We start from the raw sequence: 24,535 nt of genomic DNA on the forward strand, positions 1-24,535 counted from the left end.
AGAATAGCGAGTTACATTGTAGTCTACAAGAAAATCAGGTGTCGTGGGCTCGGCTTTCAATATTGTCTTAATATCAAATCAACTACACTGTAAGATATATCAGCTAAATCATCCGCAAAACATTTAAACAGCGACTTCTTGTTATTGTAGTAGATTAACCTTCATCGTATTAATGTTTAATTATAAATCTCATATAGAGATTAACTATCACCTGAAATGGAAGACAGGGTATTATCGCTAATTAAGCTTGGTTGTTGATTAGAGGGATTTGGCTATAGTTTTAATTACTATGCTGGGTTGCCACAAACATTTCAAGGTAAGGTTCAATTTATAAATATTTATTATATTATATGAGAGCATTGGTAATCACAGCCTGATAGGGAATCTATAAAAGCAATTAATCAAACGTTATTATACTTTGAGCCTTAGATTCCATACTTGCCTGTTGACTGCCCCAACTGGTGCAACTCGGTGGATAATCCATAAAAGCAACTATTCAATTATATTAAATTGAGCCTTAGATTATCTACCAAGGCTGCATCAGGACTCAATGCGTTAACTCACAAGTGCTCAAGATAATGTCGTGCCCTAAGAATATTGGCAAGTAGTGCCTCTCGACATTACAAGCGAGTAAACTCTCCCCAAACAATGTTATATTAGTTAGGCTCAAAGTATAATAACGTTTGATTAATTGCTTTTATAGATTCCCTATCAGGCTGTGACTACCAATGCTCTCATATAATATAATAAATATTTATAAATTGAACCTTACCTTGAAATGATAGAAGACAGGGTTTAGATAATATATTTTTTTTTTTTTTTTATATAACTTGTATTGCTTCAGTTGTTAATTGAAGAATATGGCAGAGGCTGGGTTATATAGCCCATTCTAGGACGCTGTAGCTATAATCAAATACAGAGCTAACAAACAGTTTGTTTGTGGCAACCCAGCATAGTAATTAAAACTATAGCCAAATCCCTCTAATCAACAACCAAGCTTAATTAGCGATAATACCCTGTCTTCCATTTCAGGTGATAGTTAATCTCTATATGAGATTTATAATTAAACATTAATACGATGAAGGTTAATCTACTACATTATCTTAAATTGTTCTTTAATCATCCGTTAAGGACACAATGTGAATGAGTCGATGTCCGTCCGATAATTAATAAATTATTCCAGATCAATTGACTCCAGAAGAGGAAATAACCTAAACACAATAGACACTAATAGAATGACCCGTTATTGTCGAAGACAGACCTTTGATTTTGGATTTACACATTCACTCAATATTAACAAGAACGTCTGTAAACTATAAGAAAGCCATAGACGTATTCGAGGACATAAATCCAGCAAGTGCTCAAATTTGGATGATCTGCATATATAATCAAAATTTCCCCCGAAAATGTAGATTCTGGAGGGTAAATATCCGTTCAAAAGTAGTCTCAATCAGGTCAGAAGAAAATTCTCACGCAGTTTTCAATATCGAAATCAGAGATATCAATATGGGCAAGCCATTTTTACGGGGGATAGGGGGGGCTACAGGCCTGCTACATTTTCGGATTATTACCAATATTTATGCGCACCAAATATCATCAACGTCTATCCTAAACCGGACTAAAGTATTGACCGACCGCCGTCAAAAGTAAGATGCAATCAAAATCTATTTTTGAAAAGATTAGAAAAAGAATTTTTATATACGGGGTATTGTTTGCAAGTAGGTTCAATTCTTTGTTAGAGTCCACATGAATCAGATTCTATGGAAGGAAGCGGAGGATCGGATCATCTATTCGAAAAGTTGTTCAAGAAGATTGATGAGCTGTGGAAGGAGAATTATCAGTTGTTGACTGACGTCGATCAGCTGTTTAAAGACGATGATTTAATACCGTATGGAAATGCAAATAGAGTAACCACGAAATATAAGCTACCACTTTTCAGAACAAAAATCTGAGTAACTAAGCTTTCATCAATTCACTTGTAATGTAAATAAGAATTGTAATTATATTAAGAAGGCATAATTCATAAAATATCACAACTGTCATGAGCAGTAATATCGATTCCTTTATCATGGGTGGTTCATATCGGAAGTCACAAAAAAAAAAAACAAAACAAAAAACCAAAAAAAGTCCTAAAAGTTCGAGAGGGGGGTTTCTCAGCTGTTGGTAATCTGGTCTCTTTCATAATTCTGAGGCCACATTGAACACAGGTTTAAATAGGTTGCCTTGATAATGCATTTTTGACATTTTGTTCAGGGCAGTACAATTTGTATTCGATGACTTTCATATTTCCAGGGTTCGACAACGACATCTAGACGTTCATCTGTGAAAATTTTGAAAGAGTCTACAGCTGAGATACTACCTGTTGAACTTTACGACACCCGATATATGCGCTCAGATATCTGCTGAAACCCATAGGTGGTTATTCTAGAGTCACATCGTGTCAACTCACCAGAGTCTCTGTGTACTGGTACAGTTGTCCCTCTTGGGTTGTGCATGTTGACTTGAAAACATTGTGGGAGTTGGCCACTTAACGCTGAGTAGTGTCAGTTTGCAATATGCCAGAAAACATTCATTACATTGTATACATATCATTGTAAATTTAAACAATAAAGATAGCTTCACAAGCAAGGTAACATACGCCCACTACCAGCTGCCAGAAAAGATAAAGTCTGTATGTGGTGGTTTAATATTTTAATATGTGAAACCAATCATCCGATTGTTACTAATTTGGCTCCAAAACCATTGATCCAATTATTACCATTTTTGAACTTGAGCTCTCATCAATATATACATGCATACCAAGTTTCGTGGAGATCAGATAAAAACTGCACCCTGTATAATAACTACAAGCAAAATTTGAAGCGTTTATGCTTATAGTCAATGGCAATAACCATTCTTCCGATTATTACCAATTCAAACTTGACAGAGATCTCAACAATATACACATGTATACTACTCTCTGGCCACATTGAGTTCTAAATTGATTTCTCTCTCCCATGTCATAAATATTCAAAATATGTTTTTCAAGTTCATACCAGTTGTCTAAGAATGCCTTTGGGTCCATGAATACATAAAATTTGAAAATTTTGCAATTGGAATTTCATGTGAAAATGACACACATTTTGAACTGAACATCTCCCTCTGTAAAATCATAGTTTAAAATAATTTTGTGTTCAATGGTTGGCATTTTCATCAACCCAAAGACAATCTAAGACTCTCAGCAATATCTGGAGATTACTATTTCAATTCATACAAAATGATAGCCAAAATGTGATTTAGAACTTGATGTGGCCAGAGAGTAAGTCTCATCAAGATCGGATAAAAATTGTAGCCTTTATCGTGCATACAAGCCAAATTTAACGCGTTTATACTAAGTCAAGGGCAATAACTCTGAAACCATTATTCCGATTATTACCAATTTCAAAGTTGACCGAGATCTCAACAATATATACATGCATACTTAGTTTCATCAAGATCAGATAAAAATTGCAGCCTTTATCATGCATACAAGACAAATTTAAGGCGTTTTTACAAAGTCAAGGGCAATAGCTCTGAAACCGGTCATCCCAATATTACCTATTTCGAACTTGACCGAAATCTCATCATTATATACATGCATACCAAGTTTCATCAAGATCAGATTAATGCTGTAACCTCTATCGTGCATACAAGAAATGTGGACGGAGGGGCCGACGGACGTACAGGGGCGACAGCAATATACGTCCACAATTCCATGTGGGCGTATAAAAACAACAATATGCATACACTTACAATTGTGTGATCCACAGGTGCAATATTTAAAAATATCATGGTAAACGGAGATTAATCGACTTTTGTAAAAAGAGTCCAAATGTGGTGATTAGGAGAAATTATTCAAATGACTTCTATCATCGTAAAATTAAATGCTTTTAATTTCTTTCTGAACTGAAAGTTTATGTTTTCCTTCTTCTGAAGAATATATTTAAGATATAATTATTTCCCTCATGAGCTTGTGAGAATGCTGAATGCAAACTGATGAGCATGTGTACCAACAACAAAAGTCACCAGATGAGGGATCGAGTCACTCACTAATTCTGATAAAAATACCAACTTAAATTTCTGGATGTAATGAGAACTTTATTTAACATTAGAAGAAATATACAGCATTATATTGGTCTAGATTAAATCTTTAATAGATATACAACTATATTCTTATTACCATAATAATCTGTACAATAAATTAAATAACATACCATAATCCAGCACTACTCTTATAGGTAATTCAAACAAAATAGGGTGTAAATTTATTTGTTTACATTTATATTAACTCCAAACAAACTCAATCATATGATACATGTATACAAACATTTACATACATACAACAACCTAAATCATTTTATTATTTACAAAATTTTCATTGTATCATTTTGAAATGAACTGGATATTTGGAAATTTGAACATTAAGAATATAGACAGACAAATCCCAGTATTAGTTTTAATTGAAGTCCTGTATATTTATTCTTTTTTTTTTTTTTAAATATATATTTTTCAAAACTTTTTTTTTGTCAAGGCTATTACAAATATGTTAGTATTAACGAACCATGCTAATTCTGCTCTTGAAGCAAGAAGTTCACATTCACCTTTTTTTGTTAAAAATTTTGAAACTTGTAGGGGCATTCCGCTTTTTTGTAAAACATTTTCATTATCAAAAACGTCGTACATTATACCTAAAATATTTCTAAAGTATGCTATCCATATCTATGTATCTACTTGATCAAACTGAATATGTTTTAAGAAGTTAATCAAAAACTGAGAGTACTAATTGTTAATCAAGCAGTTTGACCTAGTTTCTGTGATTGGCTTTATAATGGCTCTTTATATTTAGTTGAAATATTTAGAATATGAAGAAAACATAATTCTCTAAATTAGTTGTTTATTTTACTCAACTCCGTCCATTAGTTTTCAAGCTTGCAAACAGCATAACGAAGTTAAAAGATTATATAAAAAAAGCGGAATGTCCCTTTAACATGAAGCAGGTTTTTCAAAAAATATGAAGGTAATGTCTTTTTAAAGCACTTCACCATAAATATTAATCACAATAAATGATTTAAGCCAACCCAAATCCTTCTGAACATTCACTGACTGCTAATAATAGTTGGTGACGTAACTTGTCATATGTTTCATAAGCTGGTAAATCTAATTGATTAAAACTGAAATTAAATAAATACACTAACTTAGTCTTTGCTGTTGATCATAGTTGATAAATTGTTATGCTGCTTCGGATAAAATAACAATCATACAAAGATGGGTGTCACATCTTCTTGGTCAAATCATGCTTATTGTTAGACCAGGTTTCTAATGAATACTTTATTTTAGTTTGAAGAAAGTGTGTAATTAAGAAAAACTCAATTTTGTCACACTGCTGATGCCCGTCTCTTACATAAAAATAAACTATTGAGGCAGTGAAAATTAGCCAATATAATCATGATACATATGAATATAAGAAATAAATATTTACCAGGTATGTGCTGTAGGTAACCTATCTGTAGATCGATCATCTCTATGTATTTGAAACTTCTGTATACCATTCATACCCTCTAGATAAGCAAAGCCTTGAAGTGGTACTTTAGATGTACCAGTAACAAACTGTAAGAAGTTAGCTCGTTCAGCTTGATCAAATGATCTTAATGCTCTCCAAAACCATTGAATCTAAAGCAAATCATAAATGATACTACTAGTAAACATTTTTGTCCATAACTTACTAAATGATGATAATGCTTACAATACCTTATAAGGATTGTAAAAAGGTTTTTCTAAGTTTTTTTTATGTGTATTGGGAACACTGACCGCACCAATTTGCACCATTCCAATTTGTAGTGTCTGCAATTCAACTAAGAGCTTGTTGACGTCACTTATCACAAATATGCTTGTATCTCATGAGGTCCTTTGGGATTAGTGACATCAAACATTTAGCTTTAGTGGAATTGCAGGAACCACAGACGTCTGATTAAAATTGGGATGGTGCAAATTGATGCAATCTGTGTCTCAATACACATACAATATCAAACCTCTTTACAATCCCTATAACTTTTTTTTTGTATTAAATTGTCTTCAATGATCAGCCTTTCAAATATTAGTTTTTAGTTAATAAGCCCAAGTGTAAAAACTTTATTGACTTCAAAAGTCACAAGCTTGCTAACCTTCTCAGAAGCCACTTTATGACTGGGTTTGACAATATTTCATTTATACATATAGGCTATATTTCTTGTTGCTACTATAAATGAAGACAAATGAACAAACCTGTAGTGATGTGGCTTGATATTTATGATATTCTGAATTAGCTTTCAAATCATCAATATCTATAGTAGGTAATCCTGATATTAATAACTCTATTTCTTGTTCAGTAAATATAGACACTAATTTCTTAGGTATAATATCATAAAACCCTTCTAAGAAAGCATTTAATTGTTTTCTGATATCAGCTGTCATCCTCATTTGACAAACTAATTTAACATATTCCCTCTTATTCTCCTCTGTAACTGGTATATTTCTACCATTAGGTTTTAAATCTCTAGATTCGGTGACACCAAACTCTTGTATCTATAATAAAGATATCCATTGCATATATCAAAGGAAGAAAAACAATGCTTTAATCATTCTTACTCCATGTCATGGCACAGCAATAATAGTGCATTTGAACAAATTAATTCTTCATATTGAAATACAATAAAATAACTGGTTTTGTTTAATCTTACCTCAGTACTAAATGATAACTCATAACCCAATTTATCAACAGTGTTTTCTAGTAGAAAAACTAAACCAGAGTAGAATGAATAGTCTTCACTTTCCATGTCATTATATCTGTAATGATAACAACAATATTTCAACTTTATATCTGTAGTGAGATCCAAAGTTAGTCAAAACTCTTTGTTTATTTAAGGAATTACCTGAACATTTTTTCAGTTTATTGATGCATAAACTACATAAGCTATAGAGATTTATACAGTCTTCAGAGGTTTTTTTCTGTTTATACATCTATAAATTGAAAAAGTGTTCAGGTCATTCCTTATAATTAAATCAACTCGAATACATGTTTAAATATTTATTTAATGTAACAACAATTTAAGGCACTAAATTGCCGCAAAAATATATAACATTTTTACATAATGCTAATGAACTGATACTAACAAAAGAGACATCCTAGAGAACAGCCAATCAGCAAGATTATTGAAAGATGAGTTCAAAATAAGTCCAGAATTCATAATTTTGTTGTCAAAATCCAGCCAGAATCATGCCTTTTAGTGTTTAAGAGCTAAATTTGAAAGTGTTTTCAAGAACAAGGGCAATAACTCATACTAAATATTTTTCATTTCTTCTGATTTTCAATAGGGTTCATCCTTGTGTGATTATGAACATTCACACCAAGTTTCATCAAATCCATCAAGAATTGTGCCTTCTAGAGTGTTTACGAGCTAACAATTAAATGTGTTTTCAATAGCAAGGGCAATAACTCATACTAAATATTTTTCTGATTTTCAATAGGGTTCATACTTGGGTGATTATGAACACTCATACCATGTTTCGTTAAAATCCATCAAGAATTGTCCCTACTAGAGTGTTTATGAGCTAAAAATTGAACGCGTTTTCAAGAACAAGGGGAATAACTTATACTAAATATTTTTCGATTCTTCTGATTTTTAATAGGGTTCATCCTTGGGTGATTACGAACACTCATACCAAGTTTGGTCAAAATCCATCAAGAATTGTGTCTTGTAGAGTGTTTACGAGCAATTGTGGACGGACGGACATGGGTGACGGCAATATACACCCCCCATTTCATGTGGGCATATAAAAATCTGTTAACTTACTTGACTTGTAATCCTAGTAGATGTTTATAGAATGATCTAGTANAATAACATTCTAATAACTTATTGTCATAGACAGCTTTAGCAATAATTCTTCCCACAAATTTAAAATAACTGAGATGATTAGAATTACAATGTGATGATGGATTGATTGTGTATGTTACTCTATCACCAGGTGATGTACGGAATAGTGCGTAGTTAGGATTAAATATTTCTCTGGAGATAATTAAATACCATTCTCTTAATAAACCTCCTGCATCCTGACCTTCTTCACCTGTCAATAAAAATATACCATTTTATTTACAGCAGTAACAGTTGAGAAAGACTAAAATTACTATCTTTTTTAACATTGAAATTATACTGCCATTTTCTTATTCTCAATTGTCCATGTTGCTAAGCACATTTTACATCAATTAATTGTCAAGTGATATTAATTTGAGCTTGGAGACAAACACCAGCAAAATCCTATAAATCTAAAATTGTAAAAACATAAAATTTCTTTAAGAGCTTGAGTTCATGTCATGTTTAAATAAACAGGTACTTGCCTTCAAAGACAATATAGAACCTTTGTTTCCATTCTTCTGGAGAACGCCGGAAGAGTTCACGGAAGGAATCTTCAAATACATGTTCTCTACGTACATGCACTGGTAAATCTTCACGTCTTAAACCTTCATCGTGTTGTTCTAATTCTTGACGGAAATATCTTCTTTTTACATCAAAGTCTAGTATACGTGTATGGTCTACTAACACCGAGAATGGACCTTCAGCTAAAGGTGTGGTGGACTGTCTTAATATCTGATTTAATACAGTTCTGTGAGTTTCTGAAATATTATTACATGTATAATAAATATATCTTGGTATACTTATATAAACATTAACTTGTTTTTACGACTAACGTTGAAAGCCTTGTTGAGTTGTCAACCGTTTTAGTTTTAATATTACCTAACAATCCTTAATGTGTTATGTGATTATCAATATAAACTACATTTAAAATAATAACGTAAAATAATTAATTATACCAACCAGCAAAGCGCAAGAATTTCTGTGTATCTGGAGGAAGGTGATTTAATGATGAAACTGAAGCTACAGAGTTCTCGCGAGATAATAATTGTGAATCAGATATACCAGGTGATGGTGGTGCCATCTCTAAATTAAGATGCGCCATTTGATCTTCACGTTTCTGATTACTAGTTTCACCTGTTTTACTTTCTTTTTCACCTACACAAAATAAACATTTTTAATGCTAAATATGTCTATATCACTATTTACTGTCTCAAATATTTAGTTCTTAAATGTAAACTTTCAAAAATATATTTTTTACTTGAAAATATGGAGCAAAACATTAATTTAGAATTTCATTGTCATCTACTCTGTTACTCAGAGTTAAAGAAACGGGGTCTTACCAGCATGTACTATAAAGAAAGCCTCGACAGCAGATTGTAATATCAATACAGCATGTTGATCTGGTGTTTTAGCTAACTCTGTTAAACAATCACCTAACATAGACCATAAATCATCTAATGCTAACTGATCACTTAATCTAGGTAGTATATTCTTTTCTTCTTTCTTTTCTTTCTTATCTTGAGAAGGACCTGTAATATATCACACTGGTCAGTAAGCACTGGTTAAGTTCATCTTAGAATAATCAATAGTTATGTTTCTGGCATATAAAGCATAAAAACACCTGAATATTTACTTCACCAATAAAATTTTAGGTTTATCAAAACATATTCACATTCTTCATGATATATTGGTCATTTAAAGTACACGTCTATCATGTGTTGCATTTGTTAAACTTGACCCGTGTCCAAATGAGAAGGGACATAACTCATTTATGGCATGACTATGTGGAAATTCGTTAAATTGCACCATTTTAGGGGGAACGGAAATGTGTGGATAAATGAGGCTCCACTGTATTAGCATTCTCAACATCCTGTCCCAGAGGTGATGACAGTATTTTTTATTGAAATGTTGAGAAATATGTCAGATCTTTATTCTGAAACTTAGCTCTATCAGTTGATTAAACACATGGTCAAATATAATGAATATCAAAACTTATTTTACTGACCAGCTTGATCAACATCCATTGGTGTATCACCAGTTTGTTCTGATGTTGATGGTATTGCATTAGATGTTGATGTTGCTGTATCTGACGAAGTTGAAGTTGTTGATGTAGTTGTTGATGGTGCTGTATTTAAACTTCGACCTTGTACACCAAATAGATCAGAATCATAACGGGACAACAATGAATCCACTTCATCTTGTAAAATGTCATAAGTAGCTGAAATGAAATGTTATGGAATAGGTAAGCTTTCAATAACAATCCTCATTATATGCATCTGCTTCATAATTTAAAAGAATATTCATACTTCCTTAAATTTAAATAAGCTAAGTAGAAGTTGCAAAACTGACAAAAAACAAACAATATTTTAAGAGCAGATTAAGAATTTGATGTATCTGCAGTATTTCGTCAAATACGCTTTCAGCCTTTCACTCAGTTCTATACAAAGATGATACCAACCTGAAGTTATTGGTTTAGGTGTATTTTTATTGGCAACCCTTGCTGCTTCTCTGAGTTGTATGATAACTTTTAATACTCGTAAGAAGAACTGTTGACTGGAGACTTTACTGGTTAATTGAGACATAGAAGGTAATTGCAACTCTCGTCCAGTCTTAAATTTAGTTGGTGCAGCCACTATGATATTATTACCAGGAGCAAATCTGAAATGACACAAATAATGGAAGATAACACACTAATAATTTCAGGTTGTAATGTACCATATTTATGTTATACATTTTGTATTTCAATCCAAATGAACAAACATCATGGGATATAACTGGGATCATATGAGACATATCCAATGCTGGGTCAAAATGTTTCTTATCGTGACAACAACACGTTTAGTTTTGATTATCGTGTCTAATCCACAACCCCAATCGTCATACTCCTCGCGACTGTAGTAATACAAGTGAGAGAAATTAAGTATTCATATTTAAACATTGTCCAATCAAAATTGGCCCTGCTGTCTTGATAGTAAAATTTCAGCCAATAACAAAAAATCACACGTTATGACGCTTAATTTGCCAATGTTAACAAAAAAGAGAACAGGGTATCATTAAATATTTTGATTAATATGGACAGTACAGAAATGAGTAAGTGAATTGAAGCCGAGATAAAAACAAACCTTACTTTGGAATATTTACTTGGAAAGAATATGTTCTTATCTCTTCAAACGGACTGCGTCAAAGCAATTTTGAGTTTTGTTTACATGACCTCATTTCCATCCTACCGATCCGATTGAGCAGATTGAAATAGCATCAATCTCATTTCCACATCAACAAACCGAAGTGCAGCGGACTTAGTTTAATATGGGTTAATAAGACCATGTCAAAACCTGTATTCGAGATACAATGAGTTTTGATGTACTATAAAGGACACCTACCTATCAACAAGTACACCTTTAGATTGTTGTGTTGGTACCACATCCTCTCTATTATCATCATCATAATCATCTTTTAATTTACAATTCATTTCTTGTAGTTCATGTAATAAACACCTGCAAACATAATTATGATAAAACTTACATTGATGGTTAAATTTATTTAGAAATATTCTACAGTTGCCATCACTAAGCACTTAATTCAATTATTTTTGTTTAGAATAGTCTTGATCATATCTTATACTTCAGTGTTCTCTGAGCATGAATGGAACGATCAAATAGACTTGCTATTAAGACAGTTATATTAAATGATAGACCAACCTGATATGTGTACTAACAGTTAAACCTAATTCTCTAGCTCCTTGTAATAACAAATTTAACACAGAATTCCTGGTGGCTGGTGTAGCCCATGATAATTGTAACAATAAATTAGTAGCATCTTCTAGACCCTCTTCAGAACAAGATTTAGATGTTAATACCTAGAATACAATAAAATTTGATCAACATGAGTACATCATATATATTACTTATTTAGTATTGTTTACATGTTCAAGTTGAATACAATTTTATAAAATTTGAATTCACAAGCCACATATAACATAATTTCAATGTATCAAGGGATGAAACACAGATATCCAAGATCTCGTGATTATTAACCTACACATTAAATTTGATAAAAATCGGATAAAAACTGTGGCCTCTATCAAGTTCACAACCTGTTCATTTAACATAATTTGAAACTCTGATTATCCTTTGACGAAATGTACCCAAATTCAAACTAATCCGTCCACTAATAGCTTGTTAAAGCGATAGAGGCTACTGCCTCTAAATTGCCTCCTCCCCAAAGTAAAAACTTTTTTGACAAATCGTTGGGTATTAAAGGATGGTATTTGATGTCAAGTTTTATTATTTATTACACCAAGTTCAGTTTACATCAAATGCATCACTGTACTACTAGTGGTATTGGTGATCCTATCATAAAGTCTTCTGTGGATGGTTATTGCTGCCTGCTTTTTCTTTTTGGAATCAGCATATTAAAATGTGGGCGTATAACAAATCGTAAATGGACTAAACAAACATTGAGAGAGAGACTTGGGTATATAAAAATAGCCACAAAGATCTGCTACCTGTACAGCTAATTGTAATTCTGTTTCTAATATAGGTTTATCATCTTCTATCTTATCTTCCTTAACATCAATACTCTCTACAATATAATGGTCAATAACTTGTATCACTATTAGTATGAAATATATATGGTACATATTAAAAGCCTTTATTTCAGTATCATACCAGAGCCACAATTGTTCATTGCAGAAATCCAGGAAAAATTTCCAATTGTTATCTCAATACAAGTAGTAAAATCATTCGCATGACATATTTGTTACTTTAATAGTTATGAAGATAAATATAGTCATATAGTATTACAAGGTAGTAATGAAGTTTGTCGTACCTGTTAGTTTTTCACCAGTAGACTGACTAGAGATATTACTAGCTGTAGTGGTAGTTGTATTAGATGACATGGATGTTGACGGTGTGAATATAGATAATGGTGTAGTGGTATTACCAGTTGATCTGTTACGAGCTGATTCAGGAAGACCTATAGATACTAATCCTAATAATCTTAACAACCTATCAGTTAATAACTGACTACGACGTATCACAGAATGAGATAAGAAGGCCATTAATTGACCTATAGGTGATGTGTTATAACTACTACTAACAATTTCAACTTCTGAAGTCAAACTACTGTGAAATTTGGGAATTCCTTTACCCTTTTTACCACTAGCACTATCTAATCTCACTAATAGATCCCAGAAGTCAGTTTCAGTCTTGTCAGATTTATCTGATTTACTTAATCTAGGACTTACAGTTCCACCACTAGAAGAGCCACTGGCTTTAGATTTTATTTCACTGTCTTTGTCTTCTTCACATTTTTGCACTTCTTTCACTTTATTATCATCATTAGCACTTGTAGATGGTAGGAAATGTCCAGGGAATATTTTAGCTAGAGAGATTAAGGTGTCTAGAACATGACGACAAACAACAGGAGCAGCTTGTGAATGTATAGATACACTAGTATTAGAAGTATTGGTATGTTTTTTACCACTTCTCAGAATCTGAAACACATTGGCACGACATCCCAGAGCAGCTTCTTGACTGATGTTTAACCAGGAGACATGGTTACGCTCACTACGACTTAAAGATGGAGAATCAGTTTGCATCGCAGTTATTTTTCTCTGTTTACTTGGTGTTCTTGCTTTATCTTCATTATCTAATTTACAATCACTAGTTTTCTGTAAAATTGATAACAGAGCACGAATAACCCAAGCTCGAGTTGCACCATGATAACACAAGTTACGTAGAACTCGATGTAATCTACTCGTATTTAACTTAGGTTCATCTAAAAATAACAACACTAATAAACAGGTTAATGATTCATGGTCTAATAAATGGCGTCCCTTTAACTTCATATTGTTCGCATTGGCAGCATTTTGTTGTGACATTCTTCCAGAGCCCCATGTTGACAAGTGGTTGCCGAATCGAGGTGCTCTAATGGCATATCTGGTTCCTATTCTAGATGCCAGACCTGAAAAATAATAAAATTGAAATAAGAAAAAAGATATTAATGAAACAAAATTAAAATAATTAAGATTTTTGTTCATTCTTAAAACAAGTTACAGATTTCATGACATGGTCATGATCTTTCCTTGTTCACTATTTTCAGTCACACCATTGTTGTAATTTAAACCAGTATCTAATTTAGCATGAACATTTTGAAATTATGTCATTTAGTATTGTTTCACTAATTAATTTTGGGATATTTCCAATTTTTTAATATGGTCGACTTGTATTGAAAATTGTTTTCTTCTAAAAAAAATTTCAATTAATTCCTTAAATTTTATGCAAGTATGCAGATTAACAAAGGTTTTATTACAGAAAGCAGGAGTCTATTCAAATAATTGAAAATTATCTAGTCGACCATATGATATCTAGGTTAATCATTTTTACCAGTATGTCTCAAAATAGCAGACAAAGATGCAGCACCCGCTTGTGCAAACAATCTTTCTTGGATCAATCTTCGGTGTCGATCTTCTAATTCACGTCTCAACTCTTGAGCTTCAGCAGCTAAATCTGTTGGTAATACAGCTATCATACTTTCATCCATATCTGATAAAACTTGTTGTCGAAGTTGAGATGGTAAGGTAGCAAAGAAACCAGCTGGATCTATTGGTGTATCAGGGTTGGTTGAAGTTTGAGTTTGTGCAGCAGCTCTTGCTTGTTCTGCTCTTTGTTGTGCCAAAACCTATTATATAAAATACCTAATATGTATCTTTGTTGAATGTTATACATGTATATCAAAAGAAAAAAATATTTTCCTAAAAAGAATAGAGAGATAAATGAACAATTCATACATCAATATTGGCACAAAGTCGAAAACTTTAAAATGAAAGAATTCTTGCCAGGCAAGGTAACACAATATGTCTGCTGACAGATTTGTTTCAATGTGATCACCTTGCAAAAAAGACAACTATCACCAGTAAGAAATATTAAACAAGACTACAAGTTAAAAGTCACACATATTTCAAGAAGTGCCCATTTCACAAAAAGATGGACAAACAGATCAATTGGATAAGCATGATTCCAGAATACGCTGCTTCAAATTCACTGTTTAAAAAAGAAGAAATTTCTTATTCCCCTGCAAGTTCTCCAAAATCTCTTAAGATTTGATATTTTACCTCTTCCTGTATAGCAAGTGGTAAAGCAGCTAAAAATTCTGGATTCACTTCCATCGTACCAGTACTCTCAGCAGCTTGTGCTTGTAATTGAGCTCTCTGTTGAATTCTTTGGAGACGTAGTTGTTCTGCTATAACCTCCTGTCGAATATTTTCTGGTAAAGCTGCAAGGAATGAAGGATCTACACCATCTGGTAAGCTGGAATCGCTACTAGATGATGGAGCTGTGTTGGCTATATTGTTGGGTGTTTGAACAGTAGATAGAGCTGATGTGGTAGTAGTATCTGTTGATAGTGTTGAAGCAGAGCTAAAAGTAAGTAATATATATCATAGTAATGATTATTGAAGGAAGTGACAAAAAAGTTTCTGCGATATCAAACTAGGACTAGACTTCCACCACAAATAATGCAATGAGGGCATTAAGACAACAGTGGCATTAGATTTCAATCATCAGCACATACTACAACCTTTGCATGACTCATGAAAAATTTGAAAGTAGCATACTATATATCAATGATACCAATGATGGGATAGAATTAAGTAGTAAGCATAAAATTACCCAGGCCACCAATAGACTTTGAAATGATCTAGAAATCTAACAAATATGTTAATTCCTTTTTACATCACCACACTAATATCGAAAAGAATGGTATGCATGGTTATTTATCTTATCACACATCTAATGCATCCTTGAGCACAAAGTTTGTTAATTGTAAATGATATTAATGGAAACTCAACGAACACTTACAGTGCCTGAAAAGTTGTCCAAAGAAAAGTAATTACAGGCCCAAAATAAAATGTCTGGGCGACTGCCCTGCTAAAATTTGTATTATAGTCATCTTTTTGTTATTTCTAATTATCACATAAAGCAAAAAGGATAATGTTATCTCCCGTAAACAGCAATGTAAGACAAATCGGCCCTCGGGAAACTCATTCCAGAACGACCTTGACTACTTGTCAAGTCAAGGGCAATAACTAACAAAAACACCTAAAGTATGTCAACTTCGAACTTCACCAAGATTTTATTATAAATAATCACACCAAATTTCATTTAAATCAGATGAAAACTGCAGTCTCTATTGTATTCACAAACAAATTTTGACACGTTTTTCATAGGTCAAGGGCAATAACTCAAAAGTCAGACACGATATTTCAGTGAAAAATTATCAGATCATCACGAAAATCAATAGGGATCATCTTCATAACAACATTGACATACAAAATAAAAATCAAAAGAATCCATAAAGAACTGTAGCCTGTAGAGTGAGCACGAGCCAAATGTGAACGGACGGACGGACGGACCGACGGGGTGATTACAATATATGCCCATCTTACGTGTGGGCGTATAAAAATAAAGGAATTAGATACCGATACCATACACTGGGCCCGGGGGAAATTATCAAGCTTCATGTTAAATTAGCACCGCCCGAAGTTATGATTAGCGCGAGGATTCTTAAAACCGAAAGTAAAAAATTATGAAAGTAAGAAATTCATTGGCTGATGTGAATAGACATCTTTTATAGTGAAATTTTTTCGATGCCTTATTTTTCTTTTCTTAGAATTCTTTAACAAGATATGTTTTAATTATCTATTGTTTTACGGCTTTATCGTTCCATGATAAACACCAGAAATATAAATAATTTCTATGGCCTATTTGAATAATAAGAATTCTTAAATAGTTGTTCACCTGTCTGTATTGCAGTCGAGAAAACATCGTAAATTGTCGTTTTTTACATGCAATTTTCTATTGAAAATACCGAAAATGTACGGTACAATTTCTGGAGTTATATCACATTTTTTATGAACACACACTTGCAATAACCAAGTTTATATAATAAAGTCGATAGTATTTCGATAGAAAATGTTCATCATTCTTCTAAAGATAGCTTGCCAGGCAAGGTAACATACGCCCACTGGCAGCTGTCAGAAATGATTAAACAGTCTTTAGTGACTACAGGGTTGCACAATATAGCTAAAAGAGTGAAACGTCAAGTCAGACACGATATTTCGGTGAAATATTATCCGATCATCGCGAAAATCGATAGGGATCATCTTCATAATGACATTGACATACAAAATAAAAATCAAAAGAATCTGTAAACAATTGTAGCCTGTAGAGTGAGCACGAGTTGCACAATATAGCTAATAGAGTAAAACGTCAGGTCAGACACGATATTTCGGTGAAAAATTATCCGATCATCATGACAATCGATAGATCATCATGAAAATCAATAGGGATCTCATCTTCATAGTGAAACGTCAAGTCAGACACGATATTTCGGTGAAATATTATCCGATCATCGCGAAAATCGATAGGGATCATCTTCATAATGACATTGACATACAAAATAAAAATCAAAAGAATCTGTAAAAAATTGTAGCCTGTAGAGTGAGCACGAGTTGCACAATATAGCTAATAGAGAAAAACGTCAAGTCAGACACGATATTTCGGTGAAAAATTATCCGATCATCACGAAAATCAATAGGGATCATCTTCATAATGACATTGACATCTTACGTGTGGGCGTATAAAAACTAACTGAACATTATGAAGCTAACCAGCAGTTTGGAATGAACAGTCCTTGCTCCGTATAACTTCATAAATTGAAGTGAATGATTACATATGCCGAAGGTCAGGGTGAAGTATTATCATATATTAACAAAATAGAGCAATGAGAAAAAATAGTACTGAAACGTTCATAAAAATGCAGCAAAAATATTTTACTTGCCCCAAAAATTTTCAGGCACTGCACTTACCTATCTGAGGAACTGGAGGCAGTCGATACAATAGTTGATGGACCTCCTACAAATAACAACATTTATAATAAATATTCTTCTTGGAATGTCATATGCCCAATTAACAATATACAATGAAACAAAGATAGCTTGCCAGGCATGCCAAATTTCACTGTAATCAGAGTGAAACTGTAGTCTAACAAATTCTACACATTTTGACTAGCGGTAAGTTAAGGGTAACAACTCAAAAACCGTCAATTGAAAAATCGCAAAATTCAAACTTAAGAGAGATCTTATCAATTCCAAAGCTCACACCCAGTTTCATCAAAATCCATTGAAAATTGTAGCTTCTATTGTGCCAACAAGAAATGTTGACAGACAGACAGGGGTGACAGCAATGTATCACCAGATTTTCATGTGGACAAATAAAAATGTAAATTTGTATCCATGTTTTCCACAGAACAATTATAAAATAACATGTTGACAGAAAGAAACTTACCAACAGTAAAAGATGGAGGGTCTGTTGAAGAGCCTGCAGACATAGCATTGGATTCAACTTCATCAAATGAGAGTAGAAATGCTAAATTAGTTTGATTAGAACCACCTTCGTTTCTAAAATAAAAATCAATATCAAAGATAAAGGAAAAAATATGTTAAGGGGTTTCAATAAATTTCCAAAATGACTCATAGTGCATTAACCATCAAATGTACTACCTAATCAAGTATCTTCAAAAAAGGAAAATCCGGTAAATTGGCAGAGTAAAAGTAAAGTTTATCTTGCTCTCCGATTTTTTAAAGTTTTTACTACTAAATATATTGTGATACTTCGACCAAAAGTGTGTGGAAACATTTATAACCATCAAGCTATCAAGTGTGTGTTTTTCCTTCGACATCCATAAAATTATAGCTGATATCTTTGGAAAAGAAAACTTGTATTTTTCCTCAAGCAATAGTCTATAGATAATTAATTTCCAAGATGCCTCTACCGACAAGATCATCATCAGGAAATAAGACCAACCCTTCAAATGCAGAAACTGATGAAGAAAATATAAATATGGGGAAAATACTCTCAGAACTGAATGATATAAAATCAACTCTGAAAGAATCCATCAACAAGAACGAAATAGTTAACATTGTAAACACCATTGTGAGTAAACTTTTGGATTCCTTCAAACTAGATGTTCTGGAGCAAACTAGCAGCAAAACAGACCAACTTCAAGAGGATGTAAACTCAGTAGCTGTGGAAAATGAACTCCTGAGAGAAAAGGTTAGATTGTTGGAAAAGTCTGTGACAGATTTAAAAAACCAACTATCAGTTGTGGATACCAGATCAAAGGATGCACTGAAAACATCAAACTATAATGAACAATACTCCAGGAAACACAATAATTGTGCAGTGTATGCTAAATCTTCTCAAGACAGTGAAAAACTGAAATTTGTAACATGTTATTCAACCAGTTCCCATCACCTTTACATAGTTTACAAATTTAGATTTAAAAACAACAATCCTTTACACTTATCTATAATATTGATATCCATTCAATCTCATAAATATGTCACAATTTTGTGGTGTTAGCCATATTATGTATTAATTTGCTCCAGATCAAATGGATCTTTTTGTTTCAGGCTGCTTCTTCTTTATCCCTGTCAGACCACAAACCCATTTATACACAAATTATGTCATGAGAAATTTAAAACTTGATAATGCAATGAATTTGGCAAATAATGTTTAATGCACTCAAGAACATTGAAAACTAAAATTTGACATGTAAAATATTACATGATGAAAAGTAATTGCCTCCCTCCACTTAAAGTGATTTAATCTATATTGTCTTGTGGCAAAATATTGCCATCTCAACTTATGGAGACATTGCTACCCTTTAAAATGGTATCTAGGAGCTCATGAATATGCAGCAATTTTGGTATATCCTATCCAATGTAGATAATAATTACAAAAGTCAGTTATTATTTTGATTATTTTATTTATCACTCCTGTCACATAACAATTAATTCTTATATTATTCTCCTATACCAATAATATTTTTTAGATCAACCAGTTTTTTGCCATTTGAAATTTAGAACTTGAAAATGTATGATAAGTAGGAAGTATTTCCCATGAGAGTTAAAATTCGATCCGTTGATGTTATATATTGTACGTAATATATACCGTCACTCCCCCCACCCCCTTTCATGGTCTCAACTTACCATAGCACTAGATGTTATTTTTGCATTGTTCATAACTATTCTATTTATAGACAAAACAACAGGAAAGTAAACTCTTAAAATTCTTTCTTTTAAACTATTCAAATTCATCAACTGTCAACCTAATTTCAGTTTTTTTGGTACCAAAAATTAGATCTTGCTTCGAAGATGGAGATGTATAAACTGTGTGAAACCAGTAACGGTTGGTCAAAGGGGTAGCCTAAATTTATTATTTCGATACAAAATTGGTAAAATTTAAAAACTACTATTTTTGGTATTCACAGTATAAGACATTTGCCAAAATCGATTCTCTCCCCTTTTTAAAGAATATCTTCGTAAATAATTATGTTTTTTCTGTTTTTTTGTCCTATTATATTTACTTGTATGATCTGTTCTTTTGACATATTACAATATATTTCTTTTTATTGTCCGGAAGCAATACTGAGGTTGAAGTGTGCACAACTAATGTGTAACATACCATATTTGGCGCGCTTGTTTCTCAGTTACCTGCTCTCCTACTTTTCTTATTCTCTTCTATCTGTATGTAATGTCACTGTCCTTTTTGCCTGTCTTCTTGTCCGTCAACTCTATTTACAGTAATCCTGTCTTTAAACAATAATGAGTGATATCAGTATTATGTCAGTAAATTGTCAGTGCTTAGGAGATTCCGCAAAAAGAAGAGATGTTCTAAATCTATTAAAGTCTTAGAATTATAATATTTACTGTCTCCAAGACACACATTTTTGTCACCTTCAAGAAAATTTTATTCAAACCCAATGGGGTTACAATTGCTCATTCCATTCATATCGAACAAATGCTAGGGGGTTAGCCATACTTTTTAATAATAATTTCAATTTCAAGTTACATAACACCTTTCGCATTGAACATGCACTCTTTTTAGACCTTTCCATTGAAGATTTTAGATTGACTCTAATAAATTTATACGGACCAAATGATGATAATCCAAAATCTTATGACACGCTATTTGAGACTATAGAACTTATTGGAAATCAAAATTTTATTATCTGTGGCGATTTTAACCTTGTTTTAAACCCAGACTTAGATTGTAAAAATTATAAACACATAAACAACCCGAAAGCGCGCGAAAATTTTTTAAAATGGATGGAAGTGTATGATATAAGAGATGTGTTCAGAGATTTATATCCCTCCCTTATAAGATATACTTGGCGTAAAAGAAATCCTCAAAAACATGCAAGCCTTGATTATTTTTTAACTTCAACCGGCCTCGTACAATTTTTATCAAAACATAAATTTGAAAACAGCTATCGGTCTGACCATTCGGGAATTGTTTTACAACTTAAATTTAAAAAGTTTTTAAAAGGAAACGGAATTTGGAAATTTAACAATAGCCTACTTTCTGATTTAAGTTATGTTCAATGTATTAAAGAAAGAATCAAAATGATTAAAATTCAATATGCTTTGCCTGTTTACAATATAGCTAATATAGAACTTATACCAAATAACGATTTATGTTTTACTATAAACGATCAAGATTTTCTTGAAGTGTTATTAATGGAAATCAGATCAAAAACAATTTCATTTTCAGCATACAAAAATAAATGTAGAAGAGAGAGAGAAAATAAAATTGAAAATGAAATACTATTATTAGAAGATTGCATAACAAACTCTGAAGTAGACAAACTTGACTCTTTAAAACAAGAATTAACAGAAATTAGGAATGAAAAATCAAAAGGACATTTTATGTGGAATTCAAATTATCGCAATATGCCGATGATACGTTTATTTTAGATGGCACTCCAGAATCTATTAAGGCCACTTTAACCATTTTAGACTTTTTCGCTGACTTATCCGGTTTAAAAATAAATTTTTCAAAAAACAAAGGCAGTATGGATTGGCAACAAGAAATTTTCACAAGAGGTTTACCACCACGGTAAATGGAAACTTTCATGGGGGTCAGACAATTTTGATTTTTTAGGTTTTAGATTTACTACAGATTTAAATAAATTATCAGCTATAAATTACGATTCAAAATTAGATTCTATAAATTCACTTATAAATCAATGGTCAGTCCGCTATCTAACTCCTTTAGGAAAAATTACTGTTCTGAAGTCTTTGATTATTCCAAAATTAACTCATCTATTTATTTCGCTTCCAGATCCAGACACATCCTTTATAAAATCACTCAATACAAAATTTTTCAAATTCATCTGGAATGACAAACCCCATAAAATTAGTAGAAAATCAATTAAACAATCTTATGAAAAAGGTGGTTTGAACATGGTAGATTTAGGTAAATTTGTAATTTCGTTAAAATCAACTTGGATAAAACGACTTGTTACGTCAGAGAGAAAGTGGGTACAATTATTTGAATGTAGTACTGGTCTTAAACGTAACAGTACTTGGCAATTCATATATAGAACTGAACGTGGAAGATATTAAAAATCATTTCTGGAAAGATGTCTTAAAATGTTGGATTCAAATTAACGAAAAAAATAAGCCGAAAGACAAAGCAAATTTTGGTAAAACAGTAATTTGGCGAAATCATTCTATAAAACTTGATAATAAATCTATGTTTTACTCAAGATATTTTAACCATAATATTATTTTTATCTCCGATCTCTGGAATGAAGATGGAGATTTTGTAAATTTTAATGAGTTCCAACATAAATATCCTAGTTTATAAACAAATTTTTTAGAACACATCTCTTTGATAAAAGCAATTAAATCATATATGAATACGATTAATATAGAAGGTCCTACTACAACTATATGTCGCCCTTTTGTCCCGTTTCATTTAGAACTACTGTTTGAGAAAAATAAAGGCAATAGCCATATTTATGATATATTAAGAGAAAATATTTCTATAAAATCACAAATTAAATATTATACGTTAGGCTATAGAGTGTGTGATTGGAGTAAAAACTATATGCTTCATTTTAATATTTCAAAGAATTCCAAGATAAACTGGTTTCAATATCGTATTTTACACCGTATACTACCCGTAAATTATTTTCTTCATAAAATAAAGATCATTTCGTCAGAGTCTTGTACCTTTTGCCACCAACAACCTGAAACTTTAGAACATCTCTTCTTTGATTGTTCATATATTAAAATACTCTGGGATAAACTTATGAATATTATCAATGAAACTACTATTCTCCATATGGATGTATTAACGTTAGAAATTATTATGTTTGGCTCAAATTCTTTAATTGTACCTCTAAATTGGCTTCTTCTGCATTCGAAATTTTTCATTTATAGGTCAAGATTTTTAAAAAATAATACCAACTTTCCCAGCTCTAATTAAATATCTCATCGATAATATTGTAGTTGAAAGATATCTCCAAATGAAAATAAATAACGAAACTTTAAATGGCAATTGGGATATTCTATTTGAAACTTTACAAGAACTCAAAATATCTTCAAAAAAAAATTAAACATCAGATTCTAACCAAAGCATAGTAACAGAGAGTATTAAGTCTTTTATTACACATTAACTAAATTCTGCAATTCTACAGAAATTCAGATTTAGTGATTGATTTTCATTTGTTTGTCTTACCTTCTAGGAGCATCAGGTGGTATTGGAGTAGGATGGTGTATAGAAGGAGTAAGAAACTGATCAGTAGATGTAGGTATAACACTAGATGTTACAGTTGTTGTTGAGGTAGGAGTAGAGAAAGTAGTACTAGTAGTGGAACTAGTTATTGATGGTGATGCTACTGATGTTGTTGTTGTAGTAGTAGTTGTTGTTATAGGTGAAGCTAACACTTCTTCAACAACAACTGATGCAAGTCTTTCTACAGCAGCTACTGCTTCACTTACACCTGAGAGAAAAACAGAGTGAAAACTTTTTGTTTTCAATTATATTATCTTCTGAAGTCACAAATGCCTCAATCTTGAACATGCTAATATTGTTGCACAAACAATGTTATCTTATTTGCATAACAGCATAATATTTCTGCTATAGAATCGCGTATGAGGATTAATCATTCAAAACCTTAAGAAACCTCTCTGATCGGCATCAATGGCTCCCTAAATGAACACAATAACCACCATAAGTGAAATCATACTTACTGATCTGAGTACCAGTATTGTCTATAGCTGTTATAGATGTAGGAGTAGATGTTGGTGGTGTTAGTATACCAGTACTAACACTGTTACCCTGTAATATATCGACTGAACTACCATCACTATTCTCTATTGTACTACTTGTAGCCTGAAATATTTATCAATAACAGATAATCTATTTTCATAAGATGGGCAAACTTCCACAGTGAACTGATCTATCATGAACACCTCTTGCCACTCTTGAGATTATCAGGCAAAGGAACATCTGCAGTTTAAAATCAGGTAAAACATCAACTAAATTAAACAGACTTAAACAGAATTACACAGGCATATCTTGACAAATCAACTACATTATAAAACCTCACCTCTGGGACAGGAGCATTAACATCATTTTGTTTTTCTTGCTTCTCTTTTTCCTTCTTTGCAGCATCTTCTTCAGCAGCTTTCTGTCTAGCTTTACGTCTCTGGGCCAAGTCTGCATCTCTACATTTCATCATATAATCTATTATTTCTGGCTTTACAACTGAAA

At 32.3% G+C, this 24,535-nt stretch overlaps 2 protein-coding genes across 2 annotated transcripts; one reads left to right on the forward strand and one right to left on the reverse strand.

Annotated features, from left to right (window-relative positions):
- Positions 1-4,095: 4,095 nt before the first annotated feature.
- On the reverse strand, positions 4,096-9,402 carry LOTGIDRAFT_206850 (hypothetical protein). The gene is made up of 8 exons (XM_009062219.1): positions 9,248-9,402; positions 8,868-9,062; positions 8,390-8,665; positions 7,848-8,118; positions 6,735-6,840; positions 6,280-6,579; positions 5,498-5,688; positions 4,096-5,189 (listed from the first exon to the last, which is right to left on the reverse strand). The coding sequence occupies exons 1-8, from the start codon at positions 9,345-9,347 to the stop codon at positions 5,087-5,089; spliced, it is 1,542 nt and encodes a 513-aa protein (XP_009060467.1). The 5' UTR covers positions 9,348-9,402; the 3' UTR covers positions 4,096-5,086.
- An 11,376-nt stretch (positions 9,403-20,778) lies between these two features.
- On the forward strand, positions 20,779-21,339 carry LOTGIDRAFT_56788 (hypothetical protein; the record flags this gene model as incomplete). Its single annotated transcript, XM_009062166.1, has 1 exon — positions 20,779-21,339. A coding segment is annotated over one exon (561 nt), but the record flags the coding sequence as incomplete, so codon positions are not given.
- Positions 21,340-24,535: the final 3,196 nt, after the last annotated feature.

Source organism: Lottia gigantea (genome assembly GCF_000327385.1).
Source record: "Lottia gigantea unplaced genomic scaffold LOTGIsca_50, whole genome shotgun sequence".
Lineage (NCBI taxonomy): Eukaryota > Metazoa > Mollusca > Gastropoda > Lottiidae > Lottia > Lottia gigantea.